Source organism: Vipera berus (genome assembly GCF_964194415.1).
Source record: "Vipera berus genome assembly, chromosome: 9".
NCBI classification, from domain to species: domain Eukaryota; kingdom Metazoa; phylum Chordata; class Lepidosauria; order Squamata; family Viperidae; genus Vipera; species Vipera berus.
The window spans coordinates 727015-750880 of record NC_138212.1 but is presented as its reverse complement, the minus strand read 5'-3'; the positions used below and the strand labels follow the sequence as shown (position 1 = coordinate 750880).

The 23866-nt window shown below is 57.8% G+C and overlaps 2 protein-coding genes and 1 long non-coding RNA gene across 8 annotated transcripts in view; 2 read left to right on the top strand and 1 right to left on the bottom strand.

Annotated features, from left to right (window-relative positions):
- Positions 1-14: 14 nt before the first annotated feature.
- LOC308672081 (kelch-like protein 6) lies at positions 15-2465 on the top strand. Its single transcript, XM_081334687.1, has 3 exons — positions 15-364; positions 454-681; positions 798-2465. The coding sequence occupies exons 2-3, from the start codon at positions 545-547 to the stop codon at positions 2332-2334; spliced, it is 1674 nt and encodes a 557-aa protein (XP_081190813.1). The 5' UTR covers positions 15-364; positions 454-544; the 3' UTR covers positions 2335-2465.
- A 6456-nt stretch (positions 2466-8921) lies between these two features.
- EML2 (EMAP like 2) overlaps positions 8922-23866 on the top strand; it is a 16319-nt gene continuing 1374 nt past the window's right edge. The window contains exons 1-19 of one of the 4 annotated variants that reach the window (XM_081334686.1): positions 8922-9060; positions 11423-11451; positions 11836-11965; positions 12084-12233; positions 12542-12611; positions 13085-13195; positions 13626-13721; positions 13825-13959; positions 14771-14870; positions 15342-15496; positions 15970-16095; positions 16177-16308; positions 16402-16469; positions 16890-16978; positions 17503-17600; positions 17817-17904; positions 18455-18550; positions 18902-19032; positions 19289-21605. In XM_081334686.1, coding sequence (XP_081190812.1) covers positions 11853-11965; positions 12084-12233; positions 12542-12611; positions 13085-13195; positions 13626-13721; positions 13825-13959; positions 14771-14870; positions 15342-15496; positions 15970-16095; positions 16177-16308; positions 16402-16469; positions 16890-16978; positions 17503-17600; positions 17817-17904; positions 18455-18550; positions 18902-19032; positions 19289-19414 — 1884 coding nt within the window. In that variant the 5' untranslated portion in view covers positions 8922-9060; positions 11423-11451; positions 11836-11852 and the 3' untranslated portion in view covers positions 19415-21605. Of the gene's footprint in view, positions 9061-9614; positions 10168-10246; positions 11227-11422; positions 11452-11835; positions 11966-12083; positions 12234-12541; positions 12612-13084; positions 13196-13625; positions 13722-13824; positions 13960-14770; positions 14871-15341; positions 15497-15969; positions 16096-16176; positions 16309-16401; positions 16470-16889; positions 16979-17502; positions 17601-17816; positions 17905-18454; positions 18551-18901; positions 19033-19288; positions 21606-23866 lie in introns of those variants that run through there. The other 3 variants (XM_081334684.1, XM_081334683.1, XM_081334685.1) reach the window with 3 other exon arrangements.
- The window catches only part of LOC308672087, a 25675-nt gene continuing 19374 nt past the window's right edge, over positions 17566-23866 (bottom strand). For all 3 annotated transcript variants that reach the window (XR_014027340.1, XR_014027341.1, XR_014027342.1), the window contains exon 3: positions 17566-17749. This is a non-coding gene — a long non-coding RNA (uncharacterized lncRNA). The remainder of the gene's footprint in view (positions 17750-23866) is intronic.

Sequence of the window (23866 nt, the reverse complement as noted above, 5' to 3'; positions counted from 1 at the left end):
CTGGGAGCTCCTGCTTTCATCCTGCCTTTTCCCCCCCGCCCTTCCACTCCCCCAGGCCTAGCAGCCCCCGGCCCAACAGTGGGAAATCCTTCTGAATTTCCTATCGACAGGGAAGGAGGAGAGCAAAGGCTCGGAGCACCTGTTTTGTCACGAACTGCTCTTCCTCCCCCTTGAAATAAAGAGATTCTTCCCCCCCCCCACACACAAAATTCTCTTTGCTGTTCTGGTGATCAGTCAGAAGGAGCTCATCTCCCTCCCTTTTTGCTCCTCCCCTCTGCCCCCCAGGTCTGAAGCATCTGCATCAACAGCCAGAACTCTGTGATGCCACTCTGATCGCCGGAGGGAAGAGGTTCCCTTGCAACAGGTGCGTCTTGGTGCCCCCTGGCTGGGCAGGGCTCGAAGAGAGGGGCAGGGCGGCCCAGGGCTAAGCCGACCGTCTCTGTTCTCCCGCAGGGCCCTCTTGGCCTCCATCAGCCCCTACTTCCAGGCCGTCTTCACAAGCGGCTTCAAGGAGTCCCGGGACGGGGAGGTCCTTCTGGAGGACATGGACCCCTCCGTCCTCCAGAATCTCTTGGGCTACCTCTACTCGGGGGAGCTGGCTTTCAGCCCCGGAAGCGCCGAGGACCTCTTCATCGCGGCCAGCCGGCTCCAGCTCAGCCCAGCGCTGACACTCATCAGCAGGTAGCCCAGCTCATCCTGCTCTTTGATCTCCTCCCAGATTCAGGGGTGGGGGGGAGGGAGGTGTTCTCCTGCCATCTTCTCCAGCGATCTTTCTTTCCATTCCCCCGCCCCAGCAGATTCCTGATGGAGGGGATTTCCCCGGAGAACTGCCTTCGCCTTTACATGCTGGGCCACGATCACAACCAGCCCACCTTGCTGCACGGGGCGCTGCGCTACCTGGGCCTCCACTTTGGCCTCCTCTTTGAACACCAGGACCTCCTGCAGCTCGACCTGAGGGCCCTGACCCGCCTCCTCTCCTCAGACCACCTGGTGGTGGCCTCAGAGATGGAGGTCTTCCGGGCTGCGCAGCGGTGGGCGAGGGCTGAGCCCAGCCAGCGGCTTCCGGTGCTGGAGACGCTGCTCAGGTGCGTCCGCTTCCCACTCCTGACCCGGGAGGAGGTCGCCCAGGTGCAGGCGGAGACAGAACAGCTGGGTCAGCAGCTGGAGGTCCACTGGCAGGACTTGGACGGAGCAGGGAGGCTGCAGGCGAGCGGGGGGCTCCGCCAGGGCATGTACCAGGAGAAGATTGTCTGCATCAAAGTGCCCCGTTTGAGGGACATCCTCTCGGTCAGCGAAGACATGGACTGCTACATGGAGTGCCTGAATCCAACCACCGGATCCAGGACGAAGCTGCCAGCCCTGGAACTGGTGGCCCTCCCGGGCTGCTCCGTGCTGGACCACAGGCTCTACATCTCCGGAGGAAAGCATGCTGATGGCTCCTATTCCTGCGCACTGCACGAGTACAACTCTCTGGCCGACTGCTGGACCCAGCTCCCCGCCATGTCAACGCCACGCTCCGTCCACATGTTCTTAACCTGCAAGCAGAAGCTTTTTGCCTTGAGCGGCTGGAACGATGCCGGCCCCCTCGCCTCGGCCGAGAGCTTTGATGTGGCCCAGCAGGTGTGGACCTCCATTGCCAGCCTGCCCATCATTCTGCGCTTTTCTGCCTCTGCGCCGTATAAAAACAAGCTCTACTTAATCGGCGGCGACGCTGACTCCGATGAGGTGGTCTACAAGGGCATCCTTATCTACGACACCCACCTGGATACATGGGCGCAGGTGCCGCTTGAGTTTAGTCTGCACGGGGCAGCTGCTATCCCCACAGAGGCTGGGATCTGTGTCATTGGGGGCTTCTTTTCCAGGAAGGTCACCCAACCGTACCCGAACCGGAGGTTCAGCCAACTTCTTCCTTGCACCTCAAAATGTTTCTTCATGCAGGAAGCTGGCACCATAAGCAAAGAGGTCGCCATCCCTCCCCTGCCTGTGCCACTTGCCTTTGCCGGTGCCACTTTCTTCCAAGGGAAGATTTACGTGATTGGCGGAGTTTGTACCTCCAGAACCCACGATGCCATCTATCACTGGCAACCTGGCGAAGCCGCCTGGACCCAGTACCCGGAGAACCTCACCAGCCAAGGAACAATTGTGCGCAGGGTGCTCAAATGTGTGACCCTCAAAGTGCCAACACTCAAGCTGAGGGCCCTCATGCAAGAGGCCTCGGCAAGCCAGGTGGCTGTGGGGCTAGCAGACCCCCAGGTCTCCTTGGAGAAGAATGAAAAGGACCACCCTTCTCCTGACTTGGCACCACAGAGACCCTCAAGCGGTGGGGAGCTGTAGGAGCCGAAGACCCCCCTGAAGAACTATTTTCAAGTGAACTCCTCCAGTATTTAACATTAAAAATCCATGCGGCCCCTCCAAGCCCTCAGGTTCACTTTCCTGCCCTAACAGGGAGCGTCCAAGGCTGAGAGGAGAGCACAGGTTCTGGGCTCCCGCGCTTCCTTTCCTGGGAGGGAGGGTGGGGACAGCCCGGCAGAAGCTGGCTCTGCCCAGAAGGAGGGACCCCCTGGAACCTAGAACCCCTCTCTATTCCAAGGGCGGGGGGGGGGGTGTCACAAAGGCCCACTCTGGCAGCCCCGTCAACCCTTGGGATAAAAGCACCACCAGGCCCGTGGAGACCCAGCAGAAGCTCCGGGAAGAGAGCGCAGGAGCCCTCCGGCTCAGTGGCGGTTGAAGTCGCCTGCCTTGGAAGCAGGAAGAATCTGGGTTGCTGCAGGGGGGAGGGGTCCGCTGCAGAGAAGAGCGGAGGCCTGGAATGGAAGCAGGATCCTCAATCGCCGATGGCCATGAAATATTTATCCCCTCCACATCTGTTTTGGGGGCAGCCGGAGAGAAACGCAAAGGAAGCACTTAAGCCCCGTCATGCCAAGATGACAGAGAAATAAAAATAGAAGTGCATCACTCGCTTAAAAAGGGGCTAAGCTGCAAGGTTGATTGGTTGTCCTGCCTACAATTCCCTATTATGTCATTCCTATAAATCCCCTGATGATATTCGGCTCACATATTTAGGAATATCTGCACTGGTTTTACTGACACCGGTGCCCTTCCTCTCTATCGTTCCTGACTCCAGTTATCCTCACTGTTTGTGGCAGGAGGTTCCCAAATGCCAGTCAGGAAGCGCTTTACGTTGGATGTCCTGCATTTTGTACAGCATATAAATATAGCATTAGAAGTACACCCAGGGACCGAACCAGGAGAAACAAATAGATACCTGCCTGGACTAAGGCAAAACAGTTCTCAGTGGTGGGCACTCTGCACATGCTCGGAAAGGCTTGTGCGCCCCTGGATTGGCTTCAGAATTTTGCCTCCTGGGGTTTAGAGAATAGTGGAAAAAAATCAGATTGAGGGGTGGGGAGAGAAGAGACAGAATGGAGAAAGGTTTGTGCTGCTCTGAATGGAGGAAAGGGAAGGGAAGGGAAGGGAAGGGAAGGAAAGGAAAGGAAAGGAAAGGAAAGGAAAGGAAAGGAAAGGAGAGGAGAGGAAAGGAAAAAAATGGTTTGGGTTGAGAGTCTGCAGGGCAGGAAGGACTACAGCAAGTGCTGGAATGAAACTGTCAGGAAAGGAGGAGGGGAAGAGAGAGGGAAGGAGCAGCAGTGGAGGAGAGCAGGAAGCCTGGGACGCAGAGAGGGAGCCGAGCCAGAGCGCAGAAGGGCCGAAGTTGCAAGTCCTTCTCACATGGTCAAGATGGGGCTTGGCAGGACGAGCACTCTGCAGATTTCGGGGGGGGGGGGCGGGGAGCCCTTGAGTGCAGAGAAGCTGCGAGGGGCTCGAGGGGTGAAGCCGGGGAAGCGAAGCGGGAGGAGCTCCGCGGCTGGTGGGTGGGGCTCGGAAGGAGCCGAAGGTAGGGCTGCCCTGTGCCTGCGGGTCGGCGGGTGGGCGCTCGGCTGGTTGGACGGGGACGCGCAAAGAGGGGAGCCGAGCCGGGGGGTCTTCGCCGTGGGCATCCCCGGCCAGCAGGATGCAGGAGAGAGGTGGGTTGCCATAGCAACGGGAGGCAGGCGGGCAGGGGACCGCAGAGGGAGGACGGGCGCGGGAGAGCAGCCCGGGGTGGAGCGGGCGGGGGCCCTGGCGGGGGGGGGGAGTCGCGGGGCCGGCATGGCCGAGGGGATCCCCGCCTGCGGGCTCCTCTACGACACCTCCTTGCTGCTGCAGTTCTGCAACGGTGAGTGGAGGCGCCTCTGCAGCGGCCGCCGCGGCTTCTGCTGCAGCCCCGCTTCCGCAGTCGGCCCCCCGCCCGGCCCCGCTCGGGGACCCCTGGGGAGGGGCCCGGCCCCGACCCTTCCCGCCCGGGCAAAAGAGCCCCCCGGAGGCTCTGGCGGGCGGGGGTCTCGCATCCTGGGCGAGGAGGGCAAGGCGCGGGGCAGGGCGGAGCCGGGGGGGGGGAAGGCTGCCCAGCGCCCAGGGAGACGCCACCGCCCGTCCCCCGCAGGCAGGTGGGGACCTCCGCGCCTGAAGGGGCAGCCCCGCCCCGCCGACCCCCCTCCTGGGTTTTCAGAAAGGCCCGGAGGGGCGAGGCGGGGCGGGGGGCGAGCCATCATAGCGGCCGCAACGGCCGTGCCGAAAATTCCGAGTCGCCCCAGGGAAGAGCCGCGGGCTGGGAAGGGCAGGAGGCGCAGTCTGCCCCCCTGCCCGGATCCTGGGCTTGTGTCCCCCCTCCCCCTGCGACCACCTGCCTTTTTTGCATGCTCAGAGGGCGTTTGCTCTTCCGGCACGTGCGTCAGCCTCCAGGGATTACTGAGGGGCACTTGGGGACGAATGCAGCCTCCTCCTCACAGCCCTGGGAGGTAGGCCAGCCAGCAAAGGGGGCAGGCCCAGACCGGGGGATGGGGAGGCGTGGATAACCCCAACCCAGCAGAGCTGCGCTCCTGCCTCACTTGGAGCCGCTCGACAACAAGCGCCCCCCCTCCCCCAGCAGCATCTCTGGCCAACCGCTGCCTCTTCCACCCGTCTGCCCATCCATCCTGGCTGCTACTCTGCCTGGCTGCAAGACCAGCCTCTGATTGGGTGTGGAAGCGGCAGGGATGCTGTGGGCAGGTGGAGGGAGGGGCTGGCAGTGCCAGGCAGGCGGCAGCAATGGGCAGGCGGGCGGGAGGGGCACTGGGCCCATCACTGCAGAAGAGATCAAGAAAGAGCCCTCCCCCCCCCCCCCCGGCTGAAGGCTGCTGGTCCTGCCGCTGATGTGTGCGCTCCTCTGGGGTGGAGTTGGCAACAGCTTTGTGGGTGGGCAGGTGGGCACAAGCCACTCCCGGGCAGCTCTGAGTGGGCCTCCTCCCTGCTGTGGAAATGCCAGTGAACCAAGGAGGCAGCAGGTGGGCCAAGCGCCAGTCCCACTGCCTCTGACTCGCGATTGACAAGGGAAGCCCCCTTCCCACCCCATGGCCTGTTCCCACGAGGGAGCCCATGGTCCCCTTTCCCTCCCTTCGCCAATAAGGCCATATTTATCTGGAGGGGGGTTGGCGTGGGCAGGCCTTGCACATCGCTGAACACAAAAAATGTGATGGTCTTCCAAATCCTTTAGGAATCTGTCTCAGCCTGGACCGCCTGGCTTAAATTGCCTGAGGAGAAAGACCCTTGCCAGTCCTTGGGAGGACAATTGGGAAGGAGGACCCACTGTCCCCCCCCGCCCCGAGGGGCAAAAAGGGAAGGGGGGAAATGAAAGAGCCGCTGGGAGAGGCTTATGGGGGGGTGTCTGTCCTGGAGGCTCCTTGCTCCTAACGGCCTTTGCTTCCCCAGATGACAACCTCTCTGGGCTCAGCGGCATGGAGGTGGACGACCGCATCTCCTACCTGGAGCAGCGCCTGCAGCTGCAGGAGGACGAGATCCAGGTGCTGAAGGCGGCCTTGGCCGACGTCCTGCGGCGCCTGAGCACCTGCGAGGAGAACGGGCTCAACCTCTCCAAGCGGAGACCCGACAAAGGTATCCGGGCCATGGAGGGGCTGCAGATTGGGCCCCTGCAGATCCCGGGGTGTCCAGAGGTCCGGCCACAGTGGAGTGCAGGGCAACCGGGGCTGGGGGTCTGAACCCGAGGCAGGAGATCAGGGAGGCGAGGTCCCCATCTGACCCCTGTCCTGTCTCTCCTGCAGTTTACCAGCTGCTGCGGGGGCTGCCCTCCAGGCCCGCCCTGAGCAATGGGGTCGTCCCGCACAGGAGAGGTTACGCCACCTCCCCCTCGTCCCCCAAGAGGGAACTCCTTCCTGGAAAAAGGTGATGCGCTGGTCCGCCAGGGGGCGCTGCCCCTTTTAGGAAGTGGGGAGGGCCCGCGGAATCGCACCCACAGCTCTCGGGATGATGGTTGCTGCTGCATTTTAGACGCCTGGTGGTCTTTTGCACTTAAATCAAAAAGGGATCTCTAGTATCAGAAGGAATTTAAAACCTGGAGATGCCCCCTCTCTGGCTCTTCTTAGGGCTGCCTCCCTGGTGGTTGAACTGAGAAAAGTTTTAAAATGTTTTTCCAGTTTTGAAAAACGTCCTGAAGGGTGCACATTCCCCCCAAGGACAGAAATGCATGGAGGTTCAGCCCACGCAGAATCGGGACTTCCCCCGTTCCCTGCTGAGGAAAGTAGAAGGCAACGGAGCAGAGTCGCAAGGCGCCAAATGCCATGCGGCCTCCCTGGGCTCAGGGTTCTAGTTCCTCCACAGTCCCCCTCGCGGGCAGCACAGGCGGTCCTCGACTTATCACAATTGAGCCCAAAATTTATGTTGCTAAGCGAGAGAGTTGCTACCTGAGTTTCTCCCCATTTCACGACTTTCCTTGCCACAGTTGTTAAGCGACTCACTGCAGTTGTTCAGTTAGCAACAAGATTGTTAATTGAATCTGACTTCCCCCATTGACTCTGCTTGTTAAAGGTCACAAAAGGGGGTCACATGACCCCAGGACACGGCCACCGTCATAAATATGAGTCAGTTGCCAGGTGTCTGAATTTTGATCACGTGACTTGGGGGAATGCTATAATGCTTGTAAGTGTGAAAAACAGTCATGACTCACCTTTTTCAGTGCTGTTGTAACTGAGAACGGTCGCTAAATGAACTGTTATAAGTCGAGGATTTCCTGTACTCTTTTTCTAAGAAAAAAAATCAAGAAAGATGAGTTGTGGTTCAGGAATGCAGTTTAGGTTTCCTAGGCAGGTGAGCAAGGCTAAGGAAAATTCCTCTCTTTTTTCCAATTCGATGAGATTTAAGCCTTCTGGGAGAGCGGAGCAGGCTTGCCCAAAGCTCCTGGGAAGTCAGGAAAAGCCAGAAGGTTTTCCACGAGTCATGCGGGCGACTCGCCCAGCCTGGCCGTATCTTAGAGACAGCCTGGTGTGCTTCCAGCGCCTCCGACTCTGGGGAAGGGCAGAGCACAAACAAACATTCCCGCTGAATTTTTCTGCGCAGCTGAGAAAACGTAGGGGTTATTTTCCTTGAAAGACTTAGACTTGACGGAGAGATTTGCTTCCGGGTCCCTGCTCACTAAAAATGAGGGAAGAGGGCGAACAGTAGAATAAACATTCAAGCTGCTAGTTCTCAATGAATGAAACCGCAAGATCCTCTTCCCTTAGCAGTTTTTCCTAATGGTGGGGGTGGTGGGGGTGTCAGCCAGACAGTTGCCTAAAACTACATTCCTCAAAGGCCCCCAAAGGCCCGTCTCAAGAGTTAGAATTCAGAGGCAGAGTCGATTCTTTTGAACAGGCCTGTAAAAATACTTTTTTTTATCTGAAATGGTTTGTAATGGTTATAAAGGGTGTCTGTTTAGTACTAGAAGATGCTGTGCTTCCTGAAAAGACGGACTTTCCAACCTTGGCCCCTTTAAGATGGGTGGACTTCAAGTCCCAGAAATCCACAGCCAGCAAAGCCCACCCACTTAAAGGGGCCAAGGTTGAGAAACACAGCACTAAGAGAAGCAGTAAAATTAGTGATTTTAAAGAATAACATTTTATATTGGCCACCCATAGTGGCGCTAGTTAGATCTTGGGATAAATCTTGTTTTTCCAGGATGGTGGGGAGGGGGGTAGCAAATCATACATTTACCTCTCTCTTCATACCATATGTGGTAGAGTGGGGGGGGAACAGTTAGGGGCTCAAGGGATGCCTCTTGACTCTCCATGGGATCATGACATAGCTCCTGACCCCCATTTCACCCCCCCCTGCTGCTGCTGCTCTGCTTCCTGCACCGCCCCCCGCTTCTGCTGTGATGCTAACCCCTCCAGGGGGGCGCAGAGGGGCCCGGTAGCTGGGGAACCTTCCCTCGTCTCTCTTACAGCGCAAGACCTACGTGAGGCTGAGTCCCCCAAGGGCAGCTGGTGAACCCCGAGGGTGCTCATTAAGTTGGGGGGCAGGCAGGCCTTTGTCTAGGTTCAGGGATCTGCCTCGGCTCTCCCCCTTTGCTTGACTGGCCAGGGTCAACCAGATCCATCAGCCCCCCCCCCCAGGCCTGTCTTCCAGAGCACTGTCCTTACCCCCCTCCCCCCCGCTTCCAGCCCCCCAGGGAGAAAGGGGAGGTCTGCAGGGGGTCTCTTCTGTAATAGGCTCCCTGGCCAGGGGGAGGAAAGGGACCAGTCCTTCGTGGTCTGACCCCTTGCAACCAAAAATAGCTCTGCAAAGCTTTCCTCTTCCAGCCCTCCAAGTGCAGGAGGGTCAGGCACCCAAGTGAAGGGCCCCACATCTCTCTCTCTCTCTCCTGGCTTGCTGCTTCCACCTTTGGCTGCTTCGGCTGCTGCTAGGGAAAATTTCAGGGCCTCTTCCGCAGATTCAGCCCTCCGATTCGGAAGGCGCTTCTCAGCCTCTTGCCTGCATCTGCTTCCGCCCTGCTTTCTTCTTCTCCATCGCCCGTTTCCCAGCCGGCTCACTCACCCCGCTGCCCCCCCCGCCGCGCCTTGTCTGGCTCTCTCGCTCAGGCTCTCTCTCCTACAGCGGGCATAGTAGCTGCCCCTCGCCGGAGCGCCCTGCCTCGCTCAAGCGCGAGACTTTCAAGGACCAGAGGAGCCGCACCACTTCCTCCAGCAGCTCCTGCAGCGGCAAACGCGATGGGTATGTCTGAACTGGCCACTCGGGCAGATGCCCACACCAACCCCCACTGCGCGCCTGCCACCACCACCACCCCGCTGCCAAACCAATGTTGCAATGCAGAGAAGAGTATTCTGAGCTATGAAGCTAGCCAGGATCGGTCAGTTCAGAATCTCCGAGGGTGCTCTCTGAGCTTGGTGCTTTCCTTGCAGACGTTTCATTGCACAAACTAGATAACACCATCAGTACTAAGTTAAACAACTCCCTCCCTGCCAGCACTGCTGGCCTCCCCTAGTTTGTGTAATGGGAGGACTGCAAGGAAACCACCAAGCTCAGAGAGCCCTCCTTTCAACCCTGGGCTACAAATATTCTCCTTTGCTGGCCCATTTAATCAGACTTGGCCAGGCCTGCCCCAGCCGCAGTTCCTTTAGCCAGCCGAGGCCAAGGAGAGTTATCTGCAGCCATAACATCTGGCAACCTTGCACGCCAGGAAACTATGCAGAAAATTAGATAAGCAAAAAGAGAGAAACTAGGGTGCCTTAAGCAGAAAGATCATTCCTCTCTGATGTTGATTACCTGCATGCAACATATGCAACCCCACCAAGCAGCAGCCAAATTCAGCCACCCACGCTGTGAATCCGGCCTATGTTAGGGACACCCCCCCAATTTCAACAGGGGAAACCCACCCATTAATAGGGCAGGGCAGCCTGGGCCTGGGGAGATAATGCAGCTGATTTCTAAGCCCTCTGGCCATTTTTGGACAGAAAGACCAGCGCCCCTTCTTCCCGCCCTCTCCCGCATCTGAGGCTGCTCTGCGTTCGGGTCTGGCAAGACCTTCGGGAAGAACTCCAATCCAGACCCGGCTTCGGGAGCGGGGACGGGGCTCGGTGTGACCTTGCTTCGGCCCCGAGCCCGGCCGGGCCAGGCCCCGTAGGGTCCCTTCGGGCAACGCGAGGGCGGCTCCCGGGCCCGCTCCTTTCCCGGCAGCGACGCCCCGCGGGTGCCTCGTCGCTCCCCCGGGCGGAGCCGCCCCGCGCGCGCCTGGCCGTGAAGCAGCGCCGCCTGCCCGCCGGAGCCAGAGCGGAGCGGAGCGCCCAGCATGCGGAAGGCGGCCCGGAGCCAGAGTCCCAGGTAGGGCGGCTGCGGGGGGCAGCACGCCGGGGAAGGGAGCGCCGGGCGCAGCGGGCTCCGCGCTGCCGCTGCCGAAGAGCCCCCGGCCCCGGAGAGCCGGCCGCCGCGGCGCTCGCCTTCCGGGTGGCGGCGGGAGGGCCGGCCGGTGGGGAGAGCCCGGGGAGGGAGGGCTGCCCCGCGGCCGGAGCCGAGGCCGGGCCGGGTCCCGAGAGAGCGGCGGGCGCTTTCCCCGTACTCGGCGCCTCGGTCGCCGCCAACCCGCCACCCGGCGGGGTCGCGGCTTCCTCGAGGCCGCTCGTGGCTGCCGGGAAGGCGCGGAACGGGGGGGGGCAGGGGGCGGTTGGCAGGTGCAGGAGCCTCGCTGCGTCCCCCCCGAGGCCGCCCCGGGAACACAGAGGCCCCCCTTTGTGCCCGCGGGCGGGGGAGCAGCTCCCAAGGAGCTTCTCAGTGAAGCGCCCGCTAAACTTTCTGCAAAAGTCGACGGGGGGGGGCAACTCTGCCCTGCCTCCCCGGACTTTCGGGTTTGCTAAGCGAACCGGCCCGGCCAGCGAGATTGCTTTAACCGCGAGCGGTGTGTGTGTGAAGTGGGTGGAGACCCTCTTGGGCGGGGGGGGGCTCCGACGCTTCTCTTGTTCTGTGTGATCTTTGCGGCCTTCATTTGCGGCACTCGGCTCCCGCCCCCCCAGTCTAAACCCCCGCCACAGGTGGTGCCTGATTTCTGTCCCTGCCACCGGCGGGGGTCTCTCGTAGCCCGAAGGCTCAAAGCGCTACTCCTTTTCCGACTTGCCCTGGTCTCTTGCGGCCGCCCCAGCAGCCGCCCCGGGCCGGAGCTGCTTCCTCACCGCGGTGCTTGGGCGGCGTTCACATCGCACCCCATGCTGTGTTGGACTCAAGCTGGCTTCTCCTGCAATGGGGCTAGGGTCTCCCGATGGGTCACTTGGGGCTGGGGGCAGGGCAGGGAAGACGCGGCGATGCCTCAATATCTGGAGAGGTCCAGGACTTGGGAATAAGAGGGGCAGGAAGAAGGAGGACCCCTAAGATGTGAGGACCCTCTTTCAGGTGAGTATCTGGGCATCTTTGTGGGTGTGTGTGTGGGGGGGGAAGTGGTCTGTCTCCCTTTGGGGGAGGTTGTGGGTGGCTGAAGGGTCATCCAGGGTCAGCTAACTGCAATTAGATGTGTGGGCTTATTTCCCCTCCCCATCTCCCCCCCCCTTCCTATTCCTTCCCAGTCAAGTCTCTTTCTCTCTCCTCCTAGCAAACCAAAAGAAGCCACCTTCAACGCTGGTGAGTGGATGCAGCTGTGATAGATGGTGGTGAGAGGGGAAGGTCCAGCTTATTTCCCTGGGGGCAAAGTGGGGGCAGCCCAGGGGAAGAAAACCCACAGGAGGGAGTCTCTGCATTTCCCCTCCGGTCAGAAGCTTTGCAAAAAGTGGGATGCGGACCAGTCCTAAAGAGGTCCTAAAGCTGGCGTTGGCCCTCCTATTTCAGGGCACCCCTTTGGGGTCCCGGATGAGGCCCCCACTTGCCCTATCTCGGGGCCACCCATGGGGCAGGGTGGGCCATCCTGAGAGCTGGGAGTTTACCTGGCCTTTGGGATGGGATCAAACGAGGATCCAGCCAGCTGCCCTACCTGACCTTGCCCCCTCCTCCTCCCCTTCTCCCCTGCAGAGGATGGTTACGTGAAAATGTTCCTGCGGGGACGCCCCATCCCCATGTTTGTCCCCGATGCCGTGGTGGCCACCTACAGCCTGGACGCCAAGCTGGAGCTGCCGCACAAGAAGCTGAAGCTGGACTGGGTGTATCCTGCTCATGGCTGGGTCCCCCGGGGCAGAGGGCGGCTGGGCCCCAAACTCTGGCTCCAGGCCTCCTGGCAAAGGCCCCTTGCATTGTCCCTTGACCCGTGGCCATCGCTCCAGGTACGGGTATCGGGGCCGTGACTGCCGGGCCAACCTTTTCCTGCTGCCCACGGGGGAGATTGTCTATTTCGTGGCTGCCGTGGCCGTCCTTTATAATGTGGAAGAGCAGCGACAGCGCCACTACCTGGGCCACACCGACGATATCAAGTGGTAGGAAGGGCCCGTGGGAGGATGGCTGCCTTGCCCCGCCCCATTCTCTGGGGAGCCGGACACAAGCAGCGGGGAGGGAAAGAGGCACCACCAGGTTAGGGGAGGGCATTGGCACCTTGCCAGAATTAGAGAATGGTTTGGAGAAATGATAGCTGGCTGAAGAAATGTAAGGAGGCGGGAAGGCACTTTACCCCGGGGAAAAGAGTGCAATAGGAACGGTGGGCCCCGGTCCTAGTAAACCAGAGGAGGAGCTGCCCTTTGGGGTGTCCTGCACCCCTGTAACTTGGGCCCTTTGCTGTCTCCCTTAGTTTGACTGTGCATCCGGACATGGTGACTGTAGCAACCGGACAGGTGGCCGGGACATCGAAGGACGGCAAGGTGAGGGAGGTGACCTAAGGAAAGGCTGTCCATTTGGGGAGGGGGACTACAGTTAGAGAGAGAGAGAGACTGGCCAGAGAAAACTCCCTCCAGTTTAGAGCTGAATTGATGCCGTCTGAAAAATGGCGGCTGTTAAGTTGCATCTCTGCATCAGCTGCTCTGGGCGTTTGGTGCAGAAAAGTCAGAAGCGCACAAAATGGGAGCATTTGAAGTGGGCATCGCCCGGCAACTTTCCCCTGCATTTCCTGGGTGTTCACAGCCTGCAGGCCACCTGGCCCACAGCACTTTATTGTTTCTTCCTGGCATGGCAAGTAGGCAGTCAGTGGACCTTTTCGGGAACCTGTTCCGCTCGCCTTCCTTTTTCCCCCTGTGGCTAACGTTGCATCCATTGGCAACGAGCTGCACAAGCCGAGTCTGTGTTCTCGGAGGAAATGCTTTTTGTCTCAAGGTGCGTCTCCGTGCGTCTCCCACAGGCGTTGCCGCCCCAAGTGCGCATCTGGGATTCCGTGAGCCTCAACACCCTCCACGTCCTGGGCCCTGGACCTTTTGACCGAGCAGTCACCTGTGTGGGATTCTCCAAGTCTGTGCGTGAGACCCCGTCCTGCCAGCTTCGGGAGCGCAATTTCCTTCTGTGGCCCCAAAGGGACCTCCTGGGACACACACACACCACGTTGCGGCCAGATCAGAACATGGGCTGTCCTTGGTTGGGAGCAGCGTTTCTCAACCTCAACCACTTTAAGACTTGTGGACTTCAACTCCCAGAATCCCCCAGCCAGTCAACATGGGGTATTTGGCTGCCAGCATGGCTGGTTGGGGAATTCTGGGAGTTGAAATCCACAAGTATTAAAGTTGCCAAGTTTGGAGACCCCTGCATTAAATGACCCCTCCACCCAACGGAGCAAAATGGAATCAATCTCCCCTTCAACCTGTGCAAGGAACGACCCGCCCAGGCTGAGCGACTCTTGGGGGGCAGCTGCCTCCCTGCCCAACTGGCCCTCTCTTTCCTCTGCCCAGAACGGGGGTGGCCTCCTGTGTGCCGTGGATGACTCCAACGACCACGTGCTCTCCGTCTGGGACTGGCAGAAGGAGCAGAAACTGGCTGACGTGAAGGTAGCCGTCTTGCTCGTTTCCATTCCTTGCACCAAATCCGGCACCCGTGTTTCACAACTGACTCTCTCTCTCTCTCTCCTTCCTTCCTCCCTCCCTTCCCAAGTGTTCCAATGAGTCTGTTCTGGCCGCCACGTTCCACCCCACGGAGCCCACACTCCTCATCACCTGTGGAAAATCCCATATCCACTTCTGGACCCTGGAAGGTGGCAGCCTCAGCAAAAGGCAGGGCATCTTTGAGGTGAGAGCAAGAGAAGAAGGGGGGCGCTGGGGGGGCAGCGTTGGGGTGGCTTCCCTGCCCTCAGCCCCATTGCCCAGGTCCTTGTCCGCTGGTGTCCATGGGCCTCGTGCCAGAAAGCTTACCGATGTCCAGAAATAAGCAGACACTTTGCTGTACTAATTGCAGGTTCCGAGTTCTGCTGGATCACAGAACTCTGGGAAATGCAGGCCCCGACCAGCCCCCCCCCTTGTGGGCTTCCCTCTTGCCTTCCATTTCCCTCCCATCAGAAGTGGGGTGAGAAGCTGAGACTCAGGCTTTACACATTTTGTTTCAAACATATTATATGCGGTCCTCAACTTACAACACTTTGTTTAGTGGCAACAGTACTGAAAAAAGTGTCTGATGACACTTAATGATCATTGCAGCATCCCTGTGGTCACATGATCAAAATTCAGATGCTTGGCAACTGACTCACATTTATGACGGTCGCAGCATCGGTGTGTGTGTGTGTGTGATCCCCTTTTGCAACCTTCTGACAAGCAAAGTCAAGGGGGAAGCCAGATTCACTTAATAACCGTGTTGCTAACTTAGCAACAGCAGTGATTAACAACCATGGCAAGCAAGGTCGTACAATGAGGCCAAACTCTCTTAACCACTGTCTGGCTTAGCCACAGAAAGTGTGGGCTCAATTGCAGCCACAAGCCCAGCACCAGGTGCAATTCAGCAGTGGGTGAATGGAGATATTCGGGGGGGGGGGGGAACGACTCTGAAATGTCCCTTTGGGGACTCCTCCCTTTCTTCTCTCCCTCCCCCCCACTCCCTTTCTCGGCAGAAACACGAGAAGCCCAAGTATGTCCTCTGCGTGGCCTTTACAGAAAATGGGGACACGGTGACCGGCGACTCTGGGGGCAACCTTTACATCTGGGGAAAAGGTCTGTTGGTCAGTGGGCAAGGCTCCCTTCTTACTCCGCAAATGCTATTGGGCAGCCCTGGCCAGGAGTACTGACTTTGCATAACGCAGGGTTTGTTGATTAAAAATCCCTGCTGGCTTGGTTTATGCAACCCACAGCATGGGAATTAGCTATTAAATCATGCAAGCCAGACTACTGTTGCTCCAAAGCAAATCTGCTGGTTTCATGGTCTCCCCAGGTCAAGATGATGAAGACTCAACCCCTATGGCTTATAGCAGGGCTCTCCAGTCTTGGGAACTTTTAAGATGTGTGGACTCTGGGAGTTAAAGTCCACAGGTCTTAAAGTTCCCAAGTTTGGAGACCCCTGCTATAAAACCAAGATGCCCTGCTTATGGGACAGGAGGCAGATTCCCACACTGGTGCACTGGGCGGGCGGGTGGGCGGGCTGTGCCTAAATGCCTGCTCTGTGCCACTATTGTCCTTCACCGGCAGGGGGGAACCGGATCTGCCATGCGGTGCCCGGTGCCCACGAAGGGGGCATCTTTGGCCTCTGTGTGCTGCGGAATGGGACCATCCTCACAGGGGGCGGCCGAGATCGCCGGGTGGTGCTTTGGGGACGGGATTATCAGAAGCTGCAGGAGAACGAGGTGAGACCAAACCCCTAAAATAAATGACCAGCAGGGTCAAAAAAATGCTCGGCTTTTAGTAGTAAAAGAGAGGAAAGTGCTCACTCTCCATAGGAGCATCTTTCCAAGCCAAAATAGGTTTATTATATTTTATCCCTACTTAAGGAGCCCAATTCACATCGCTCCCTGTCTGTGGGTTGTGAACATGCTCTGGGTCTCTCCGGATCTTCCTCAGGGTTGTGTGTCTGTCTGTCTGTCACTGGAGTTTCCTAGAAATAGGGTTTCCCGATAGATTTGGGCAGGGGTCTTCAAACCTGGCCCTTTTATGACTTGTGGACTTCAACTCCCAGAATTCCTCAGCCAGGCACGCTGGCTAAGGAATTCTGGGAGTTAAAGTCCACAAGTCATAAAAGGGCCAAGTTTGAAGATCCCTGGATTAGGTGGTCAGACTAGAAGACCTCCAAGGTCCCTTCCAACTCTGCAACACTCTGCAGGTCCCAGATGGCTTTGGACCAGTGCGCACCATTGCTGAAGGGAAGGGCGACTCCCTCTTTGTGGGTACCACTCGCAACTCTGTGCTCCATGGGTCCTTGTCGACCGGCTTCTCTCTCCTGGTGCAGGTAGTGGGCTGTGCCGGGAGGGCCCTGGCACCTGGGGTACCCTCATGGAGAGGCCAGCTGACCTCCCCCCCTTCCTACTAGGGACACACCGAAGAGCTTTGGGGCCTGGCCACCCACCCCACCGTGGACCAGTTCCTGACCTGTGGGCAGGACAAGCAGGTCCACCTGTGGAGTGTGGACACCCACCAGCCTCTGTGGAGCAAGGGAATTGAGGTGAGCACAGGGTCTTCTGCGGGGACTGCTGGGGCCATGAAGACCACCTCCGGGGCCCCAAGGGCGCCGTCTGAAGGCTGTTCCCTCTTCCAGGATGCAGCTCGCTCGGCCAGCTTCCACCCCAATGGTTCGGTACTGGTGGTGGGCACTGTCACGGGCAGGTAATGGGCACAGGGAGTCCTGGTGGGGTGGGGAGGGTGGAAGACCCTCTCTGGGGCCCCCTCCCTTCAATGCTGCCCTTCTGGGGGCTCCTGGGTATCTTGGATAGCTGCTTGAAGAGGAATGGGGAGCGGTCTCGGGAATGTCAGAAGGGGCAGGATCTTCCCTGGGCCCAACTGCTGGGGGCCTCTCGGTTCAGAAAGACTCAAGCACCCCAAACTTTGTGCCCCTAGCATGGTGGAGACTCTGTCCTCCTTTAATAAAATCTGCTCACTTTTTAATCTCCTTGTATGCTTCCTCTGCCTTGATAATGGGGGAAGGTGCAAAGGAGCAGACAGACAGACAGAGAGACTCGCACCTGCAGCCCCTGCAGGGTTCTGGCCTAATGTAACATTCCCCCCCCCAATTCTGCTTCCCATTAGGTGGCTAGTGCTGGACACGGAGACCCGGGACCTGGTGGCCATTCACACGGATGGAGGGGAGCCCATCTCTGTGGTCAGCTTTTCCCCAGGTTGGAAAAGGGCGGGCTACGTACAGGCAGGGATTAGGAGAATTTGCAAAGGCCAGGTGTGGCATCGGGTGTGGGTTTGCCGAGGAGGAGGCAGTCCAGGGCCCCCCATGTCCTGTAGAAAGGACACAAAAGATTGAAGGTGATTTCTTGGGGTCTGAGCCCTAGATGCCGCAGGGGGTGTTTGAGAGAGATGGGTGGTTTAGAAATAGGAAACAGAAATGAAAGAGAGAGAGAGAGAGAGAGAGGAAAGAAAGAAAGAGAAAGAAAGAAAGAAAAAGAAAGAGAAAGGAAGGAAGGAAAGAAAGAGAGAGAGAGAGAAAGAAAGAAAAGAAAGAAAGAGAGAGAGAAAGAAAGAAAAGAAAGAAAGAAAAAAAGAAAGAAAAGAAAGAAAGAAAGAAAGAAAGAAAGAAAGAAAGAAAGAAAGAAAGGAAAGAAAAGAAAGAAAGAAAGAAAGAAAGAAAGAAATTATGCCCCACATTTTCTCCACTCCATTGCCCCCTCCCTGCTCCTTTTTCGCTTTGCAGACGGAAAGTATCTGGCTTTGGGTTCCCACGATAACTTTGTCTACATCTACCTGGTGTCCGAGGGTGGCAGGAAGTTTGGCCGGCTCGGCAAATGCTCGGTGAGTGGAGGCTGCCGGGGGGAAGGGGCCTTTCCCAGTGGGGTCTTCCGGGAGGCTGGCGCTCCTTTCAACCGGGGCTCAGCTGGGCAGCCCCAGACGGCCAAGCCTCTCCTGCCGAGTCACGGAGCAGCCGCGAGTTGCAGATTCTCCTGAAAGTCCAAAATAAAAGGAGGGCGCTGAGGCGAGGATATTCTCTGAATGTCCTTCTTGCCCCAGGGCCACTCCAGCTTCATCACCCATCTCGACTGGGCCTTGGACAGCAGCTGCCTGGTCACCAATTCAGGGGATTATGAGATTCTCTATTGTGAGTATTCTGGGCCTGAAGAGGGACCATCGTTTATTCCATTTGGTTTATTTATCAAATTTGGAAGCTGCCCATCTCCCCCACCCCACCCCGAGTGGCTTGTCGTCACTGCCGTGCCCTTGTCAGGGTTTGGTGTGTGTCCCCCCCTTCAGTTTGAACCAGTTGGAAGAAGAGGGCGGCCTTTGGCCCAGTTTCAGAATAACGGGGGGGGGGGACTTTGGAGGTCTGCTAGTCTAGATGCTGTCTTGGCACTCGAAGGATTCCCCCCCCCTCCACCAGCACAGCCCTATTAAGGCCCAGCCAGATTGTTCTACTTGCATTGGCCTTAGAGAGCGGTGGGGCGGCCTCTGGCATCTTGGAGCTTGCACCGAGCCCCTCCCTTAGTGGCCTCTTCTTGAGCCAACTGGCACCAGCCTCAGTTGTCCCTTAGCGCAGGGCTCTCCAACCTGGGCAACTTTACGACTTATGGACTCCAACTCCCAGAATTCCTCAGCCAGCTATGCTGGGGCTACATGCAGCTCTAGACTTGCCTTCTTCCTTCCCGTCCCAGGGGATCCCTCCACCTGCCGGCAAATCACCAGCGCTGAGGCTGTGCGCAACCTGGAATGGGCTACGGCCACCTGCGTTCTGGGCTTCGGGGTGTTTGGTAAGTGCCAGGAGGGTGTCTGTGCCTGGGCCAGCAGGGGGCAGCAAAGGCCTACGTGTCCTTGGCAACAGGGGATGCGCTGCCCTCCAGCATCTTCTAAGGACTTTGAACTTCAGAAATCCAGCCAGGTGGGGATTTGGCTTCAAATGCAGCCAACGCCTCCCGTGTTGGGACCCCCGCTTCACCCAGAGGCACAGACGGAAAGCCCCCCCCTTCTGCCCCACCTGCTGGGTGCTGTTGAAGGCCCCACCGGAGCAGTTCCATTTCCCAGGGTGGGCTGAGGGAGTCAAGAGGAGGCTGAGTGGCCAAAAAGCTTCGGCCCCCTGCTAACCGTTTCTCCTGCCCCTGTAGGGATCTGGCCAGAGGGGGCAGATGGCACCGACATCAACGCCGTGTGCCGCTCCCACGAGGGCAAGCTCCTGGCATCGGCTGATGACTTTGGCAAAGTGCACTTGTTCTCCTACCCCTGTTGCCAGCCGCGGGTAAGCAGCCATGCCGGCCGGGAGCCTCCGAGATGCGCTGGGATTTGAAACCCTTCTCGGCCAGGGGGAGGTGGGCACAAAGCCCCAGCCAGAGGGAGGTGCCCATTTGTGGCCTTTGGGGAACAGGCTGCGCTGCCGGGGGGGGGGGCACAAGGCCAGCTGGCTGCCACTTTTCCCACAGCCAAGCAGGCTCTAGGGATGCTCGGCCAGCCGCAGAGCAGCCTCCTTGCCCTCTGACCCCCTTCTCTTTCCCCAGGCCCCCAGCCACACCTACAGCGGCCACAGCAGCCACGTCACCAACATTGCCTTCCTCCACGACGACAGCCTGCTGCTTTCCACCGGTGGGGTGGACACCAGTGTCCTCCAGTGGCGCCTCGTGTAGGGAGGGGGGGAGGTGGCCAGTGGGGCTGCCTCAGTGGTGGGGCTAGGGGGGCAGCGAGTGCAAAGGCAGGGGAAGGGTGGGGAGGTTGCATCCTGTTAAACACTTTGGGGAGGGTTTAATGCTCAGGGGAAGGGGAAGGGGGGCTAATGGCCGAGGCCAGGGAGGCGGAAAGAGGCAGTTAGAGAGATTGCGGGCAGCTATATTTACAGAAATCCCTATATGAATAATGATAATATATATCTAGATCGATCTCTATATATCTATATTTAAAGGCAGAAGGTTGCACAGCCTGAGAATGTGAGGAAGAGTGGGGGGGCACAAATATCACCCCCCAGCCAGGGGTCTCTTGGCCTCAGGTTCAAGAGATCCTGGCAGGCTGAAGTCCCCCCCCCTGTTTCCTTTCCGACTCCTCAGATGCACGTTTGCACTATGAATGTAAGCCAGTTGGGTTCCTGGGTTCCCCCTGGGGGGGGGAAAGGGGGCCAGCTACTCGGTCAGAATCTAGCGCTTGGAGGGTGGGCAAAAGCTATTTTGCTGGGCCAAAGAGGGATAGGGTCTCTGCCCCTCTCCCCCCCCCCCCCCGTCCTCCTCCCAAGGAAAAATAATGCTGTGTGGCACAGGTGAGGCAGCCCACCGGCTTGATCCCAGATGAGATGGAAGCCCTGGGATGTTTCCTGGGACGGGTCTCCACCCTTAACAACTTTAAGACTTTAAGACTTGCCACGGTCTTTAACTCCCACAATTCCTTTGCCGGCTGAGTCTTAAAATGGTCAAGGTTGGAGACCCCCGTCCTGGGATACTCAGCCCAAGTGGGAGGACGTTAGCTTTGCCCCCAGCGTTGATCCGCCATGGGGGGGGGAATTCAGGCAGGAGCATAGACAGCAAAGCCAAGCTTCGAATTCTCTTGCATCCTCAGGCTACTTAGTTCACTCTTTTTGTGATGGCAGCATTGTGAACACACACACACACACACACACACACACACACAGAGGCTGGTGACTGCCCTGTGTGCTCTTTGCAAGGTCCAATTTCTGCATAAGGAAAGGGGCTTAGTCACACAAGGATCCCCTCCTGGCATCCCTCTCCCCTTTCCTTTCTTCAGCCTGCCTCCCACCCCCTAATCCCCCACCCCTGGCCAGACCACTCCAGCTTCCCCAGTCCAAGGGAACTTACGGGTAGTCCTCAACTTGCAATGATTTAGTGACGGTTCAAAGTTACAACAGTATCAAAAAAAGCGACTTAGGACCATTTTTCAAACTTACGGCCGATGCAATGTCCCCACAGTCACGTGATGGAAATTCAGACACTTGGCAACTGGTTCACATTTGTGACGGCTGCGGTGTCCCCTTTTGTAACCTTCCGGCAAGCAGAGTCAATGGGGAAACCGGATTCACTTAACAACCATGTGACTGACTTAACAATTGCAGCGGTTCACTTAGCAACTCTGATGAGAAAGGTCGTAAAATGGGGCAAAACTCACTTAACAAATGTCTCACCTAGCCAAAGCAATTTTGGGCTCAACTGTGGTCGCAAGTTGAGGACCCCCATGCTGGCCTCTGGAGAAAGCAGGAGGGGCTCCACGGCCTTCCTTGCCCTCGCTTAACCCTCCCCTCCTTCGCCTGCAGGGACTCCCAGCCGGCTCAAAGGCACCTGAGCCAGGAGCTGCCCCCCCATCCCCCCCCACCATTCCCTGCTTTCCGGAACAGGCCTCCCCCTCACTCGCCTGAGCAGCCTGGGGATGTGCCACAGGGTGGAATCCAGCAGGCCTGAGGAGGGCAGAAGCCCAGGAGGAGGAAGGCTGGGAGGCGAAGTGGGGGAGAGGCCAATGCAGAAGGGGGGCAAGGGCCCTTGGGCAGGGGAGATGCGGGGCTGGGGGGGGGGACACATTTTCTGTACAGAAGAAGCCAAGAGCATTCAGGAAATGCTGGGGGAGAAGCTGAGGAGGCTTTTGTGGGTCAGCAGAGCCACAGTTTCAGCCCGGGTGAGGGGTCTTCGGCACTGGGCCTTCTCCTGGTTTGGGCCATGTGGCCGAGGGGGTTTGCGGGCCAGCGGCACCATCAGTTGTGGGGCAGGGGGACTTAGCGTGACCATAGCGTGACTGTCTTCTGTATTTTCCAAAGAAAAGGTACTGGGGGAGCCTAGGAAGTGTGTAATAAGAATACAATCCAATAAAAAGAGGTAGAAGAACACAGGTTGCCTCTGGTGCACAAATGTCATTGTCAGGGGCAACTTTTGAACCTTAAGCAAACTTCACCGGGAAGTGACAAGCGCACGAAGGCTCATCGCGGCAGCTCCTGACCGAAGGTTGCAACCAAACATATGGTGGAGGCTGCTCTGCAAACGCAGCTCCAAGAGGAGGTGAACAGACTGTGCCGAGCGAGGACCTGCCCTGCTCCTCCTCCTCCTCTTCTGCTTTGATGCAGCTCAAGAGAGGGCAGGGGGCTGGGCGAGAAGACCTGTTATTCCCTTAGTCTATTATTTGATATTGGCAAGACGGCGCTTCAGGGGCCTGAGATGGAAAGAAAGCAAACGGGAGGGATTTAGAACCTCACCATGTGCCCGATAGGTGGAGCATTCCCCAGTCAGAATGCCGATTGGGGAATTCTGGGAGTTGAAGTCCAGGCTTCAATCTGTTCAGTCCGAACTTCAGCCTAGAAGTAGCCATGGTTGAGAAATGCTGTCCTAAGTTAGTGCTTCCTCCGACAGACCAACATGTCGCACTAAAACTGCCCGCCTGGCAGGGGAGTGCTTTCTGGCTGGCAGTCCGTGCCAGGGCCACAACTGTCCTGCTCACTCGGGGGTGTCTTTTCTGCTAGTCTCTCATTAAAAGGGGAAAACTCTCAGGAGAGGCAAAGGTCACTGCATAAATCAGCTGCAGAGAACCGGATCTCACCCAAACACTGGATCCAGCTCCTTCTGACTGACTGCAAGCTGCGGCAGCAGGCAGGGAGGGACTTGCTGGAAGGCCCTCCAGGCCCGTAAGTGGCACCACACAAGTGCCCTCTGGGCAGCTGACGGGGGGGGGCAGGGGGAGAAAGTTTTAAAAAGTTTGCAGTGGGAAGGGATCGCTGCCCCTTCCCTCCCGTCCTTTCCGGGTGGCTACTGGCCTTGTGCTTTCCCAAGCAACTGTGACGTGGAACCAGCTGACCGATTTAACTGCCATTCAAAATAAGTAAAGTAGAGCGAGTTCATCTTCAGCCCACCTCCTGGTTTCCCAATTGGTTTACAAAACTAGAAGAGAGGAGTGTTTGGTTCCTTGGAAAACTGCTTTTAAACGTAATTCTAAGCTCAGCTTTGGTTGCAATGTTTAAAGCAGGGCTCTCCAACTTTGGCAACTTTAAGACTTGTGGACTTCCAACTCCCAGGATTCCCCAGCCTGCTGGCAACTTTAAGACACGTGGACCTGCTGTCTGGGGAATTCTGGGAGTTGAAGTCCACACTCTTGAGATGGATAAACACTGCAGTAAAACAAAACCACATTTGTCTGTTTGGCGTTCCTCCTTGCTGACATTTCAAATTTCCTAGAATTACCGCCCAAGGGAAAAAATCCACACCCTTTACCCTCTTTACCTGGACCCAAAAGGCAACCTGGCTTCCTCTCCAGCTCCCCCTTTCACAGCGACCCCCCTCCCCGGCATTTCCAGAGCAAGGCAAGCAGGTTACTCTTACTTTAAGGCAAAGGTGGGGCTGCAGGCGTGCCTTGACCTTCTCGCCTGGAAGTTCGTTGAACCCTGAGCCAGCGGCCCCTGGGGCTTTATGGGGGCCCTTGGCGGAGTTATAGGCCAGTTTACTGGGGCCGAAGCTCAGCAGAGAAGGCCTGCACTGCAGCTCCGCTCTTTCCACCAACTCCTGGGTGAGGAGTTCAAGCGAGGCTGGGAAAAATCATCTTCCCTCTGACCGAGATTTTGCAGCCAGAAGGTTTGTCTTTCCCCAGCTCCCAGGCGCTTGGACTACATCTCCCATCACCCACAGCTAGACTTGCCCAGCAGCATGGTGGCTGCACCGGATACCAGGTTGGAAACCCCAGAGCTGGAGGGGGCTGACCTCGGGAGACCAGACTCCTGTGTCCTGCAGAGGTCCTGCCCTGGCTGAAACTGAGTCCGCAGCAGCCCCCGACCTATAGCAGCTTGCTTAGTGACCGCTCCAGTTACAGTGAGACTTAGGACCGTTTTTCACCCTTGTGACCGTGCAGCACCCCCGGGTCACGTGGTTTACATTCGGAGGCTGGGCAACTGACTCACATTTATGATGGTTAAAGTCTCTGGGAGTCACGCAATCCCCTTTTGTGATCCCCAAAGTCAGTGGGGAAGCCAGATCCACTTAATGACCGGGTTACTAATTTAACTACAGGGATTCACTTAACAACTGAGGCAAGAAAAGCTGTAAAATGGGGCAAAAGCTGCAACAAATTGCTGTCCTAGCAACATAAATTTTGGGCTCAACTGTAGTCGT